The 16406-nt window shown below is 43.8% G+C and overlaps 1 protein-coding gene across 1 annotated transcript in view; it reads left to right on the top strand.

Annotated features, from left to right (window-relative positions):
* LOC145342826 (ADAMTS-like protein 1) overlaps positions 1-16406 on the top strand; it is a 451251-nt gene that overhangs the window by 235800 nt on the left and 199045 nt on the right. The window contains exon 5 of the mRNA XM_080188292.1: positions 8822-9058. Coding sequence (XP_080044418.1) covers positions 8822-9058 — 237 coding nt within the window. The remainder of the gene's footprint in view (positions 1-8821; positions 9059-16406) is intronic.

The following is a 16406-nucleotide window of genomic DNA, read 5'->3' as shown; positions in this document are numbered from 1 at the left end:
AGTGTAGTGAATAAGGTAGGTGAGCTTAGGGTGTGGATTGCTGCTTGGGATTGTGATGTGGTGGCCATTACGGAGACTTGGATGTCTCAGGAACAGGACTGGGTACTTCAGGTGCCAGGTTTCAGATGCTTCAAGAAGGACAGGGAGGATGGCAGAAGAGGTGGTGGAGTGGCACTGTTGATCAGGGACAGTGTCATGGCTGCAGAGAAAGAGGATGCCATGGAGGGACTATCTACAGAGTCTCTGTGGGTGGAAGTTACGAACAGCAAAGGGTCAAAAACTTTGCTGGGTGTATTCTATAGGCCACCCAATAGTGACAGGGAAGTTGAGGTGCAGATAGGGAAACAGATTCTGGACAAATGTATTAATAACAGAGTTGTTGTGATGGGAGACTTCAATTTCCCAAACATCGACTGGAATATCCCTAAGGTAAGGGGTTTGGATGGGGAGGAGTTTGTTAGGTGTGTTCAGGAAGGTTTCCTGACACAGTACGTGGATGAGCCTACGAGGGGAGAGGCTGTACTTGACCTGGTACTGGCGAATGAACCAGGGCAGGTGATGGATCTCTCAGTAGGAGAACATCTTGGGAATGGTGACCATAATTCTATCTCCTTCACAATTGCATTGGAACGAGATAGGATCAGGCAGGCTAGGAAGGTGTTTGTCTGGAGTAAGGGGAGATACGAAGAAGTCAGGAAGTTACTTGGACAAATAAACTGGAAGGAGGCATTCTTAGGGAAAAGTACCAAAGGAAGGTGGCGGATATTCAAGGAATGTTTGTCTGGAGCTATGCATGACAACGTTCCGATGAGACAAGGGGGTTTTGGTAGGTCGCGGGAACCGTGGTGCACGAAGGCTGTGTTGAACCTAGTCAGGAGGAAAGGGAAGGTGTACAAAAGGTTCAGGGAACTAGGAGAGGTTAAGGATCTTGAGGAGTATAAAGACTGTAGAAAGGAGCTTAAAAGGGAAATTAGGAGAGCCAGAAGGGGTCATGAGAAGACCTTGGCGGGTAAGATTAAGGAGAATCCCAAGGCCTTTTATAAATATGTGAAAGGTAAAAGGATGAGAAGAGAAGGGATAGGACCTATAAAAGGTGAAGGGGGAAAGGTCTGTGTGGAACCAGAAGAAATGGCAGAGGTGCTTAATGAGTACTTTGCCTCAATATTCACGGTGGAAGCTGATCTGGGAGATTTTGCTATGGATTTGCAGCAGATGGAAAAGATTGAGTTTGTGGATATTAAGGTGGAGGATGTGTTAGAACTTTTGAATTCTATCAAGATTGATAAGTCGCCGGGACCAGATGGGATATACCCCAGGATACTGTGGGAGGCGAGGGAAGTGATTGCAGAGCCCCTGGCGATGATCTTTGTGTCGTCAATGGAGACGGGAGAGGTTCCGGAAGATTGGAGGATTGCGGATGTAGTCCCTATTTTCAAGAAAGGGAACAGAGATAGCCCGGGAAATTACCGACCGGTGAGTCTGACCTCAGTGGTTGGTAAGCTGATGGAAAGGCTTCTGAGGGACAAGATTTACGACCATTTGGAGAGGTTTGACATGATCAGGAATAGTCAGCATGGATTTGTCAAGGGCAGGTCGTGCCTTACGAGCCTAGTTGAGTTCTTCGATAATGTGACTGAACACATTGACGAAGGAAGTGCCGTGGACATGGTGTACATGGACTTCAGCAAGGCGTTTGATAAGGTCCCCCATGCAAGACTTCTTGAGAAGGTGAGAGGGCATGGGATCCAAGGGCCTTTGGCCTTGTGGATCCAGAACTGGCTTGCCTGCAGAAGACAGAGAGTGGTTGTGGATGGGCCTTTTTCTGAATGGAGGTCAGTCACCAGTGGAGTGCCCCAGGGATCTGTTCTAGGACCCTTGCTGTTTGTCATTTTCATAAATGACCTGGATGAGGAAGTGGAGGGATGGGTAAGTAAGTTCGCTGATGACACGAAGGTCGGTGGTGTTGTGGATGGTCTGGAAGGATGTCAAAAGTTGCAGCAGGACATAAATAGGATGCAGGACTGGGCGGAGAAGTGGCAGATGGACTTCAACGCGGATAAATGCGTAGTCGTCCATTTTGGCAGAACCAACGGGATGAACGAGTACACTATCAAGGGCAGGAGTCTTAGTAGTGTTGAAGAGCAGAAGGATCTTGGGGTCCGGGTCCACAGGACTCTTAAATCGGCCTCGCAGGTGGAGGATGTGGTCAAGAAGGCGTATGGTGTACTGGCCTTCATTAATCGAGGGATTGAGTTTAGGAATCGGGAGGTAATGCTGCAACTTTATAAGACCCTTGTCAGGCCTCATTTGGAGTACTGTGCGCAGTTCTGGTCGCCTCACTATAGGAAAGACGTAGAAGCTATTGAAAGGGTACAGAGGAGATTTACAAGGATGTTGTCTGGACTGGGAGGCATGCCTTATGAAGTTAGGTTGAGGGAGCTGGGACTCTTCTCCCTGGAGAGATGAAGGTTGAGAGGCGACCTGATAGAAGTTTATAAAATGTTGAGAGGAATAGATAGGGTGGATTCTCAGAGGCTATTTCCCCGGGTTGAAATGGTCGCTACGAGAGGACACAGATTTAAGGTGCCGGGAGGAAAGTACAGAAGTGATGTTAGGGGTAAGTTTTTCACTCAGAGGGTGGTGAGTGAGTGGAATCGGCTGCCGTCAGTGGTGGTGGAGGCGAACTCGCTGGGGTCTTTTAAAAGACTTCTGGATGAGTATATGGGGTTTTATGGGATTGGGGGTTATAGATAGGTGTTGATGTGATCGGCACAACTCGTGGGCCGAAGGGCCTGTTTGTGCTGTAGTGTTCTATGTTCTATGTTCTATAATACTGACCTGTGACTCAGCTACACGTGACTCCTGTCCCAATCTACTGGATATGATTCTCAATGTTCTCCAGAAGACTAAGAATGTGCAGTAAATGCTGCCTTGACACAATTACCCACATGCCAAGAACAAAAGAAGCTTTTGTTCCTTGTTACTTTCCTGATGTTTGAGTTGAGGAATGCACGATTGTTATAAATAAACACTTCCTGCTGCTGACCCATGGGAGATTTTCACAACAGGGGGTGATTTTTGGCTTCTCCAGTTTGTATTTTCATCTCCATGATCTCTGCCCCTTTCTCCACACCCTATACCCATCTCCCAGTATGATTGGCAGGGGCATTGGAGTGAGGAGCAGAGGTCACTGAAATATGTGCACAAACTGTGCATTCTTTAAACTGAACTCAGCTAAATCCTCAAGCTAAAAATGCCAGGGAAGATGTACAGACAGGTAAGTGTCTTTAACTCCAATTAGACTTCAGAATAAAGTTACTTCACAGTACAATGGAGAAATACAGCAATTCCTGATCTAAATAATTACTCCATCAGCAGTGAGGAAAGAGCCAGGTTTGGAATTGGAAGCTTAGGGTATTAGTAAACAATAACTCAGGAAAGTGAACCCACTGAGAAAATGGTAACGGGGAAGAGGGCAATCTGAAGAAGCTTGGAACACAGAAGTTTACAGGAAACTTGATGATGTTGAAAATGGTGATGGGTTTTGATAAAGCGAATATCATTGTTCCGCGTTGTGGCTCAGGAGGGGTAAAAAACTGGCTGGAAGCTGCTGGGTCAAGAATGTCCTCACCCCAATGTCAGTAGCAATTTAATTGGGGAAGAGGGGAATCTGTATGGGGCAAAAGCTGTTAACGATATTTAAATATATTCAAATTGGGATCCCCACATTGAAGATGTTCCTCAGCTTTGGCTAATTTCTCATTTGTGGATCTCTGAAGAACAGAACCATAATCACATGGAATTAAGATGCTGCTGTTCAGATTAATCCTTTAACTTCATAAAGATTTCAGGGGTAAGGATTTCTGAGCCTCAAAACCCAAATTCTGTACACCATTAGAATTCCATTTTAGGAAGATCATTTGAGAATGTCTTGAAGAGATTTGTATTCTGGAAGCTGCAAAGTCTATTGGACAGTTTATTTTGAAGAACCAACCCAAGTGGAAATGAGTCTTCAATGAGGTGAGGCCTTTGGCTCTTTGACTCTTCAGGCTTGTATCCATCGCTGCTGGCATCATTCCTCACCAAGCTTCATCTTCAGTGTTTGGTCAGATTTACACAGCAGATTTTGAAAACTCAATGGTGTGGGATATTCTTCTGGAAGCCTCTCGCAGGCTGGGCCTTTAGTTTGTTTTGTGGTGTCATGAGTTATTTCAACACTTCTTTTTTATGCCTACCCAAAGTCCTTTGTTATGGCTGCAATTACAGCAATATAAATTCAGCTTTATTCAGTATTGTTGGATTTGGACAAACTTCCCCACACAATGTCTATCTGCAGCCACAATGTTGACATCTCCTGGATTAAATCAGTTCCTAGCCAAAGCAGAGAAACCAAATAACCTCTCAAATGCTGCAGTGAAAAACTTTGATGACAAGATAGGTATGTTAACGCAGCGGAAATCTATAAAAGTATCTCCGCATCCTGCACCATCTTAACCTTCTACGAATTCCACTTTTGCGTGTGTACCTGTGTGTGTCTGTGTGTGCGTGCATGTGTGTGCGTGCATGTGTGTGCATACATGCACTTTGCGTTGCAGTCCCTGATGTGCGTAGGGCCACGGATACTGAGCGACTGTATAGGATCCTGACAAGAGTGCTCTGTGCTGTGACAGAACACTGAAAAAGTGAAGTGAGAAGCCTTCAGCCACCCCAGAGAAGTGTCTGCTTGTTTCAGAAAGTAGGGTTTTGGTTAAAGTCTTGGATTTCCACAGTCGAGTGAGAGAGAGAGAAACATTGTGAAATACCTCCCTTACAGCCACAGTGCGTCGTGCCTTTTGGTAGTATTACTGGAATTTTATCAATTAAATATCTGTAAGGACTGTTGCCTAAAGGGGTGTTTATTTGTGAGTCTAACCAAGTAAGAATCTTGTGGGATAATGATTTGATTTGATCTGATTTGATTTATTATTGTCACATGTAGTAACATACAGTAAAAACTATTGTTTCTTGTGCACTATACAGACAAAACATACCATTCATAGAGAAGGAAATGAGAGAGTGCAGAATGTAGTGTTACAGTCATAGCTAGAGTGTAGAGAAAGATCAGCTTAGTGCGAGGTGGGCCCATTCAAAAGTCTGACAGCAGCAGGGAAGAAGCTGTTCTTGAGTCGGTCGGTACGTGACCTCAGACTTTTGTATCTTTTTCCTGGCGGAAGAAGGTGGAAGAGAGAATGTGCAGGGTGCGTGGGGTCCTTAATTATACCGGCTGCTTTGCCGAGGCAGCGGGAAGTGTAAACAGAGTCAACGGATGGGAGGCTGGTTTGCGTGATGGATTGGGCTACATTCACGAACTTTTGTTGCTCCTTTAGAATAATATTAACTTTGTAAATGTGATCTTGTGTATTTAAGTTTCATTTTCTTAATAAGTGTTTAATTTAATATCTAAAATCTCCAAATGTGTTACTGAAATTTGTGGCTCCTGACAGCAGTACACATATTCTCTCGTGGTAAAATGCAAATAGAAATATTTGTGATTGTTTGTCAAGTTTCCCCTTTCGGGATTAGGTTTGCACAGCACTGACCACTCAGCGGATTGTAACGAGCACAGTTAAATATTCAGTTGCCTTAGTTTCATGTATTGTAACTCTAATTAATCAAATAAATAAAGTACCTTTTCTAAGAAAGGGGGTATAGTCTTAAATCAGATCCAGGCCGTTCTGGAGTAGGTAATGAAAATGTAGAACTCCGCGCCCCCCTCCACAAAAACATTAGTTGCTAGATCTATTAATTTTAAACTGAAGATTGATAGATTTTAGTTAACCAAATATATTAAGGGACATTAGCTAAGGTTGGTGAATAGAGCTTAAAATAGAGCCATGACTTCACTGAACGGTGGAACAGGTTTGAGGGATTCAGTGGCCTCCTGCTGTTCCTATACTTCTCTTATGGTTCACTCATGACCTTGGGTGACACATTGGCACAGTGGTTAGCACTGCTGCCTCACAATGCCAGGGACCCAGATTCCTGCCTTGGGTCACTGTCCATGCAGGGTTTGCACATTCTCCCTGTGTCTGCTTGGGTTTCCTCCAGGTGCTCTGGTTTCTTCCCACAGTCCAAAGATGTGCAGGTTAGGTGGATTGGCCATGGTAAATTAACCCCAGTTTCAGGGGGAATGGAAGGCTAAATATATGGGGTTAAGGGAACAGGGTGGAGTTGTTGTTTGGTGCAGACCCGATGGACCTCCTCCTGTACTGTAGGGATTCTATAATTCTAATTTGGACATCCCTGGCAACTAACAAACGTGTTGGTTCAGATATTCAGTTCGAGTTTGCTATGTAGAGTTAATTTACTAACCCCTGTGATTCCAATATTTCATCAACATTTGCATTGTCTGGAATTACTTCATTGAAGATAAGCAAGGCTTCTTTGCAATCATCCCAAGGATGGTCGTTAACATGCTGAAGCTTATGTCTTCACTTTTGTGCTGTATTGTTTGCCTCATTTTTACTCTAATCCTATGTTGAGGCCGGTGGATAAGACTTCTGCGTAGATCCATTGAAAAGTGGCTATTCCTTTGTGCCACCCTGAGTAATGCAGGTTGGAGGAATTTCAAACATAGCGGCCGTCAGAGGCTCAGCATTCACTCTTTTCTCAATGCATAAATCCACATTTTACAGCTCAGTAGCCAGATTGGTAAAATCTGAGATGGTTTCTCTTTTAGCCCATGGCCAGTGAGACCGAATGTAGAACATTGTCTGCCTGAGCGGCAGAGGTCAGCAATAGAACCACAAATCAGCTCCAAACATCTGGGCATCACAATGATCTTCTGGGGGCCACCCTAAAATAATTCTCTTCCTATAAAGTTGCAAATGTTGCAGTGCAATAGTTTGCGTAGCGCCTTCTGGAATGCAGTCTTTTCGCCTTGGTCACCATGGTAACCACTGCCATGGATATTCAAAGCAGGTTGTTTCAGAGCCTAAACCTTCCTGAGAACTCCCCAATGTAGTGACACCACCCCTTTAAATATAAATAGCTGTAAGGCAACAAGACTTGTTGATTTACATTAAATCCAGATGGAAGCTCTGATTTCTATTTTAAAAGTTCTGGAGTTGGTTCTCCTTTATCTTGCAGCCGTTGCATAGCCTCAGCACAGCAGAAACTTCTGCTCCTAGTTAATCAGCGTTTGATACTGGCAGGGTTCAAATGGTGATCCTCATATTGAATTTACTGTAATAGTTGATATTAAAATAATTATTTCCAAATGCCAATGGAACATGGCAACTTAAAGTAAACACCTTGAACCATGAATTTAGCAGGATTCACAATTGTTGCCAAGTACCAATCATGCAAATGTAAAACTCTTGCCAGAAACTGAATTGACCATTTTATGGAATTGTTATAAAATTAAACTGAGCTGTGGCCATTACACAATATTGTGAAATTGCTTTAACATTTGAATTGTAAAATGAAATGTTAAAACCCATGTAATTTGATGTGCACAGATTACATATTTATTCGGTTTCACGGTACTGAGTATTTATATTTCATATCACCATTAATTTGTTAATATAAATGTGCTGAGTTTGCCTCTTCAGTTGGAATGAGATTCATACCTGCATAAACAGTGGACTAGATGATGAGTTCACTGTTTAGTCACACTGACCAAAATTACTTTATGTTCTTAATCATGATCATATTCCTGGTGAATGGGGTCACCTGTGCTTTCTGTCACCTCGCTCTGCGGTGGTCTGTATCTTTATTACCGAGGGTATTCTGTATAATGTCACAGCGGGTCAGGCTACATTCACTCCTTGGCATTGGTGTCAGGATTTGCCAGATGTTTGTAGTAACAATATCTGCTGGTGCAGTAACTCAGCTACACAAGACTATGGTCATATATCCACCAGCTCCAGTGACGGCTAAAGGAAACATTACTGACATTCACCAACCATTTACTGATCCATCTCTTGGCTAGAAATAGAAGGTAATCCCATTTCTGTGCTTGGAAATAGTGCAAACTAATTAACAAAATAATCATTCTTGGTGACACAGCATTAACATTGCTGCCTCACAGCGCCAAGGACCCGACTTTAATTCCTGCCTCAGGTCACTGTCTGTGTGGAGTTTGCACATTCTCCCCGTGTCTGCATGAGTTTCCTCCGAGTGCTCTGGTTTCCTCCCACTCTCCAAAGATGTGTGGGTTATGTTGATTGGCCATGCTAAATTGCCCCTTAGTTTCAGGGGGATTAGCAGGGTAAATATGTGGGGTTACAGGGATAGGGCCTGGGTGGGATTATTGGCAATGCTGTCTCGATGGGCCGAATGGTCACTTTCTGCCCTGTAGGGATTCTATGATTCTAACAGTGTGTAGGTGACAATTAACATCTTCTTCCATCAGTTAGATCCATCACGTCTGTAATCAGATCCCACTTCAGTTACTGCAGGAATTTATTTGTCCACCTCAACAACATTCTGCTCTTTGTGCAGAAATTATATGTTGTGAAAAAACTTTATTTTAATTTCTCGTGAAAATAACCAGCAGATAATGCAGGCAGTAATTCACATTGCTAATAGCAAATGATACTTGTATAGCCATTTATAAAGAATTTCTCCATCTACTTTAAAGAGTTCAATGATGTTTATGATTTCTGTCAGTTAATCCAATTTGTAGTTACACGCACAGAGTTCAGTTAAGAGATTAAATCATCACATTCAGAATTATTCTCTTCCTGGTTTTCTGTCAGTTGATCACTTTGCAGTAAAATTAAATTTCATAGCTTAATCCAAATTAGTCCCTTTACTTTTCATTTCTCCTTCTCCCTAGGACTGCCCACCTGAAGCTGGTGATTTCCGTGCTCAGCAATGTTCTGCTCACAATGATGTCAAGTACCAAGGGCAGTACTATGAATGGCTCCCTATTTATAATGACCCTGACAAGCCCTGCGCACTCAAGTGTCTGGCAAAGGGTACAGCGTTAGTTGTGGAACTAGCACCTAAAGTACTCGATGGTACACGGTGTTACACAGAAACTCTGCACATGTGCATCAGTGGAAACTGCCAAGTAAGTAATTAGCGCACTGTACTGCCAATAGGATTATGATGAATAATTGTTCATAGTATTTAATAAAATGTTGTGAACTCAATTATTTGATTTTGTCATCTTCCAGGATCCACTCAGCTTCTCAGATAGAGACCCACCTATTCACTCACAGATACACCCACAAAATCACATAACTCTTGATATCATCCACATGCACAGACCTCGGGTGAATATCTATGTGGAGCTTGCATGTTTTTCCTGTGCATGCTTGGGTTTCCTCTGGGTGCCCCAGTTTCCTCCTACAATCTGAAAGATGTGCAGATTAGGTGGATTGGCCATGCTGAATTGATCCTTAGTGTCAGGGGAGCTAGCAAGATAAATATGTGGGGTTATGGGGATAGGACCTGGGTGGGATTGTTGTCGTTGCAGGCTCGATGGATCGATGACACAATGAATGTGTGACATGTTGCATGGAAATATTCCGTTCTGATTATTAGTACATCATTCCCAATATATGAAGCTGGGAAGGTACCCAGTATATTCCAAAGTTTCTGCGATCCATTTCTGATTTTTACTATCATTTTTAGATTTTTCAATAATTACCATATTCCCTCCCCATTCCCTTAAAATATGAAGATATTGCAATCCTTAAATCCAATTCAAATCTAATAATAGAGTTAATAGTTTGAGTTACTGTCTGATTGAGATTTTGATTCAATTTTCAATCTAACTGATTATATCTTGTCGTGGTTCCCCAAGACGACAACTTATTTAACCCGATTGAAACAGAGAGTCTGAGTTGTAATCCTCCAAGCAGTAGACTTTATTTTCCAGTACAAGAGAAATAAAGCCGGGAGGTCCGGAACACTCCACAGAGCCCTCGGCTTACAGTCTTTTTATGCACATTTCAGCTCCATATCTCAAGATTCTTATCTTGTCTTTACAATGCGACCTCGTTTAGCCACCATTGTTTCTGTACTGACCCCTTATTTACCTTGCATGAGATTGGTCACCCATTGTTACGTCTCTTTTCCTCTCGAAACCATGGTGGTTACATCCTTTGCCCTTATCTTTACGACTCTGCTTGTACAACAATAGTGGTTTAGCTGACTTAGGCCGAATGTGAAGAAAAACATGCTCACTTTATTCTTTCTTGCTTGTTACGATCATATATTAAGCTGGACAGCTGTATAGTACCCATTGTCTCCCCAAGTAACTGCTGTTTGCGTTTGCTAATAAGTAACTGCTATACTACTTCTCTGGGTCTCCCGCTCTGATCACATTTGCTACACTTGATTATGTTAGGTTACTTACTTATCAACTATACTTGATTACCCATCCCAATTCTACTTCAAGGAAGACACTCTAATACTATCCGTGATTCCATATTTCATACCCAGTTTAGGTACAATTGTTCAGTACAAATTCTCTAAGTACTAACATGCTTACATATTGAGTACAAATTTCCTTACATATCCCCCCTTTGAGACTATCCCCTAGTCTCATCCCAATTACCAAGGCCAGCGCAGATAGTCCCCCTTGTTTGACCCCGTTCACATGCACATATTTAATCACACTTGTAGGCAACGTGGGGGAGCCAAGTACTTTGGCCAGGGATCAATGTCCCCATTCTAGTCTTATCATGGCTTGTCTAGCAAAAGTCCTGATTTTTAGGTTGCTCCCCCAGATTGCCTGCCCCTAACAGTCATCAGCCAAAAACCTTCCCACCCTTGTCTAGGGAAGGGAAAAAGACTGATTCCTGTGTACAGACTAAGTCTCTTGGTCTCCGTAGGCATCGGTGAGGTTGTAGAACGATCCTCCACTAGTGCAGCTATTTCGCAAACTGACAGGTTTCAATTTCGACCAGGGTCATTGTGAATTCATCCAGCGGGGGCAGTTCAATGTTTCCCCATTCCTTAGTTGTCCCTCCCAAACGTGGGTTGCTTGTCACTTGTGTCACCATTTGTCGCACTGCCAATCTGGCAAGGAGGGATCTCAAGACAGGTAAAAAACAGCAAAATATTAATCCCAGGATGGTTATTGTCATGGCTGCCACAACTCCAGCTTTAGCAAACCAGGCCCCCCATCTTCCTAACATATTGTCCAGCCAATTCCATACCCCATGCCCGAACCCAGCGTTCTCCTTCACTTCTCTCCTGAGATTTTTCAGCTTATTCATGGCCTGTGTGAATGACCCCTCTGGGTCAGTGTTATTAGGGATAAATGTGCAACACTGGTCCCCAAACATAACACACACCCCTCCTTTCCTGGTACTCCAAGTAAATACACTCCCATCAAATCGATTCCTTGTTCTGTACATTCTAATTTTAGTCCTAAACCTAGGATTGCATCTCTTCCTAATAAATTTAATGGCGTTCTATCACACACTAATATAGGTACATGAGTAGTTTTTTTCCAATGGTGACAGGTACCGGCGTTGTCATCTGAGTTAACGTTACTTTCCCCGAGAACCCCACAGTTTTCACAAACTGGTTTGATAATGGTAGGTGATTCACATATTTTGTTTGTATGCACGTACACGTGGCGCCGGTGTCTATCATCATGGGGACCTCAACCCCTCCTACTCTAACACTAATTATGGGTTCCTGATCTGCTGTATCTGTTATTTGTACGTACTGTCCTACCACTTCAGGGTTCTCTGGGCCCCCCTATAGGGAGCTCTGAAAATTCACAGGTCCCTGCAGCACAGGGGTGTTATTCAACGGCATTTGCGCCATTTGCTGGCCTATCTGCTGCTGGTTTTCTCCCTGCCTGTAAGAGTTCTGTGGGCAGTTTCTTTTTATATGTCCTGCTTCCCCGCACCCCCAGCATACGCCTGGAGGGCCAGGCGGCAGTCCCTGCCTTAGAAGCTGCTGATTTCCCTGTCCCTGTCCTCTCTGATTCTGATAGGGTGGCCTACCACCTCCTTGTCCTTTCCCATTTCTATTCCAGTCAGTCTGATTTTGTGGAGCATAAGAGTTTTGATAATTTAAGCCATAGCCTCCTGGGTTCATGGACAGCGGGAAGGCAGAAATGTTGTAGGTTATGATGGGCTGGCCTCCATCTCCGTTCCTCCCTAGCATCGGTGCAGGTATTTCCTCTGTCTTTTGGTTCACCACCATCGGTGCTATTTTCTTGAATGTGGGGTCTTCTTTCACTTTCAGCTTTTCCTTACTTTTAATTTCTTCCAGCTGGGCTTGCAGGAGTTTGCGTTGTATCTCCTTCAACTGTTTGTCTGCACTTTTTTCCTCCCTGCGGTGTCTCTCCACTGCATGGGCAACATAATCCACAAACTCTCGGTAGTTTTTTGAATCCAGGCCCACCACTTCTTCCAGTCTTGCCTTAGCTGAAGTCGGCAGGCCTGCTAGGATTGCGGCTCGGAACAGGGAGTTGGTTAGTGGATCTGTTAGAATGTCCCTCTCCGTGTCCCTTTTCCACCTTCTTAACTGGTTTTCTATGTACACGGCCGCATTCTCTTCCTCACCCAACGGTTCCCCTCTCAGAGTTTTTATATCCATCCGATTGGGGTACATATCCCTTAGTGCTTGCCAAATGTCGTGGCGGTATGGATCCATTAGTGTTCCATCCACATCCGGGTCATAGGCTGCGGTCGGGATGCCAGCACGTCTCATTACTTCACCACCATTTGGTCCATTCCCAGCACTTTTGTCAGGAGAGCTTTGATGTCACCCAGCGCCATCCTCTTTCCCATCATTCCAGCCTCCAGCTGTCCAATCCACCTTCCAGCTCCGTCCAAAATATTGGGTAATTCGTTAATTAAATAAGGCAAATCCTGACCTGACCAAGGGATATACTGCAGTCTGCCACCCTTCAGAATCACCGGGAACACCCCTTTCTCTCTTTGATCCACTGCTGGATATTTTACAGGTTGGTGTCTTTTCCGCATTGATTTTCTTCGTCCCCCTAACACTGACTGTCTCTCCTCCTCTTCACTACTTTCTTCTGTCCCTCCTTCCATCCCTTCCTCTATTCTTTCTCTCTCTGGGTGCTTCCATGTCCATGCTCTCCCAAACTTTTGTCTGTCACCCCCTCTTTGTACTTCCCAGCATTTTTCCTCTGTGCTGCTTTCTGTCTCTTTTTCCTCTTTCCTCCCTCGGACTCTCTTTCCTTCTATCTTTTCTTGTGGTATCTCACTTTCACATTCGTGGAGATCCTCTCCCATTTTCTGCTCGCATTCTTTCCTGGCCCCAGTCCCTTCTCTTTCGTGCCTCTTGTCTCCTTCTCCTTCTGTTATCTTTTTTGCCCATTCAAGAGGTTCTACCGCGTTTACTTCTGCCTCTAACTGCCTCCTCCTTTGAATTAACCCATCCAGGTTTTCTTCCATCCTCTTAGTCTCTTCCTCAATACCTTGTCTCCTTTCTTCCTCCTCCTGTGCCCACTGTTCCTTTGTCATTTGCTTTACGTCAAACTCTCCCTCAAAATTCATTGTACCTGATATAACTGGGTACAGTCCTACAGGATTTGACCCTTCCAGGTATGGGGGTGGGGCTACGTTTGGGTCCTCCAGTTCCTTCTTCTCCTGAGTCTGGACTGGCATTAGCATCCTACCCCCCCCCCATGCTCTTCTTCTCTCTCTCCCTTCTTCTTCGAACAACGCCAATATCTCTAACTCCTTTTCTCGCTTCTCCCTTCTTTTGCTCGATCTATCCTTGATTTTATAGTTCTTTATCATTCCCTTCTGATCCTCACACCTCTCTATTCACCATGTGCCTTCCTCCGGCCACTGTGTGTTTGTCTTACTTGTTCTTTTAGCCCATTTTTTAGAGATATGGGCTATATCCCCTCTGAGGGCTGGGAACTTGTCCCCTAGTATTTCCACTGGTGTTTTAGCTTTGCTTGCCATTATTTGTACTCTCGTCTCGCTGCCGTGATCTTTATTGCTTAATTCGTCAGAGTTTGGTATTATAGTTATTATCACTCGGTGTACTGTTTTTCCAGGCTCGGTCCCCCGTTCACTTATCCCTTGCGACTCCCCTGCCAGTATTTGTAACTCTAACCGGGGTTCCGATATCCACTTCCCCGTAGCCCCCTGTCCTGGCACTATCTTTCTTTCCCGGGCTAGAGGATAGTAGGTTTTCACCTGCTCATCTATATGTATAAATACCCTATACCGATCAGATCCCTTTACTAGTTTTTCTAAGGTTTCCAATTTTATTTTGTCTATCCAATTCCTACCTGCTATTCCTTCCCAATTTACATATGGCCACTCACTTTTTACCTCTTCTAAGTTAGTTATATGTGTGATCTTTTCCCAATCCAGTGTCGCTTCCGTTTTTGTTTTTTCCCTTTCAGTCCCCTGACTGGCCTTCCCTTTTAACTGAATGTACCGACTTCGCCACTAGGTGGTTTTGTCAGCGTAGTTTCTCCAAGTTGTTAGTTATCACCCTAATTGTGTTCCGAGTCTCCCTTTTATCTTTATTCTCCAAGCTGCTGTCTCAAATCTATCTGTCTTTCACTCCCTTTACTCCAATCGCTCGCCTTCTCCCCTCTTCTAACTACCGTATTAGGTAAGAGAGCAATCTCTCACAGACCTCTCTCCCTCTCGGTTGACGTCTTTTCCCCGAGGTCCTGGGTAGGTTTGGACTGGCAGGCCTTCCTACACTTACTCTCCTTGGGCAAGTCGTAACCTGGAATCCCGCTCCAAACCGCTTGACTTAACCTAGTTGCATCGATTAGCGTTCGGTTCTTTTTGCGTCGCACTTTTTACCCATTCACAGACAACACAGTATTCGCAGCGCGCTTTGCATGCAAAACTCTACCCTTCAGATCAGACTCAGTCTCTCAAAGTATTTTTCCCCAATTTAGTTTTACCTTTGCAGGATGTTCTTTGGGTTGGGGAGATCCAGGACCAGCAGAGAGCCGGGTGCGCTGGGCCTCGAGATCCCTTTTTCCTACAACAAGGATTTACATGCAATATAAGTCTGCTTACCTTGCTGTCAGAATGCTGGCTTTGGGATGTCCAGCCCCAGTCGGACCACCGTCTCCGCTGCTCCTTCCAGATGCTATTTTCTGGGCGATTTCCCACAACACCCTGCTCGCAGCGCCAATTTTGTCGTGGTTCCCCAAGACGACAACTTATTTAACCCGATTGAAACAGAGAGTCTGAGTTGTAATCCTCCAAGCAATAGACTTTATTTCCAGTACAAGAGAAATAAAGCCGGGAGGTCCGGAGCATTCCACAGAGCCCTCGGCTTACAGTCTTTTTATGCACATTTCAGCTCCATATCTCAAGATTCTTATCTTGTCTTTACAATGCGACCTCGTTTAGCCACCATTGTTTCTGTACTGACCCCTTATTTACCTTGCATGAGATTGGTCACCCATTGTTACGTCTCTTTTCCTCTCGAAACCATGGTAGTTACATCCTTTGCCCTTATCTTTACGACTCTGCTTGTACAACAATAGTGGTTTAGCTGACTTAGGCCGAATGTGAAGAAAAACATGCTCACTTTATTCTTTCTTGCTTGTTACGATCATATATTAAGCTGGACAGCTGTATAGTACCCATTGTCTCCCCAAGTAACTGCTGTTTGCGTTTGCTAATAAATAACTGCTATACTACTTCTCTGGGTCTCCCGCTCTGATCACATTTGCTACACTTGATTATGTTAGGTTACTTACTTATCAACTATACTTGATTACCCATCCCAATTCTACTTCAAGGAAGACACTCTAATACTATCCGTGATTCCATATTTCATACCCAGTTTAGGTACAATTGTTCAGTACAACTTCTCTAAGTACTAACATGCTTACATATTGAGTACAAATTTCCTTACAATCTTTAATGTCCTTTGTTCTTTGATGGACCCTATTGGTCCATTCCCCGCTCCTGTTCTCTTCCTCTGTCCCCTGCCCTCCCTCACTGTGTCCTCTGAACATTCACTTACTTTCCAATCCTTCCACAGTTTTTGTTGACATCATTTAAAGAAATTTAGAAGTAAAAATGAGAATGCTTTGATTAGAAAAGGGCAATTGACTAATTTACCCCAAAATCCTGGTATTGAGTTCAGGCACTGAGTTAATGTCCATATCCATTGGATTCTTACACTCTCACTTTTACTAATAACTGCCTAGCTCATTATTTATTCCCAATGCCATGTAATTAAAGTGCTCCTGGTTACTAATTATTTTCCTGTCATGTACATGACATAAATAATTGGAGCTGGAGTTGGCCATTTGGCCCATTGAGCCTGCTTCCCATTCAATAAGATCAAGGCTGGTCATATTAGAACATTGAACATAGAAGATTCCAGCGCAGTACAGGCCCTTCGGCCCTCGATGTTGCACTGACTTGTGAATCTAAAGCCCATCTAACCTACACTATTCCAATATCATCCATATGTTT

The sequence above is a fragment of the Carcharhinus amblyrhynchos genome, chromosome 5 (genome assembly GCF_965287045.1).
Source record: "Carcharhinus amblyrhynchos chromosome 5, sCarAmb.v2.hapA, whole genome shotgun sequence".
NCBI lineage: Eukaryota > Metazoa > Chordata > Chondrichthyes > Carcharhiniformes > Carcharhinidae > Carcharhinus > Carcharhinus amblyrhynchos.
The sequence above is the reverse complement of the archived record's forward strand: the minus strand, read 5'-3'. Positions and strand labels throughout refer to the sequence as shown.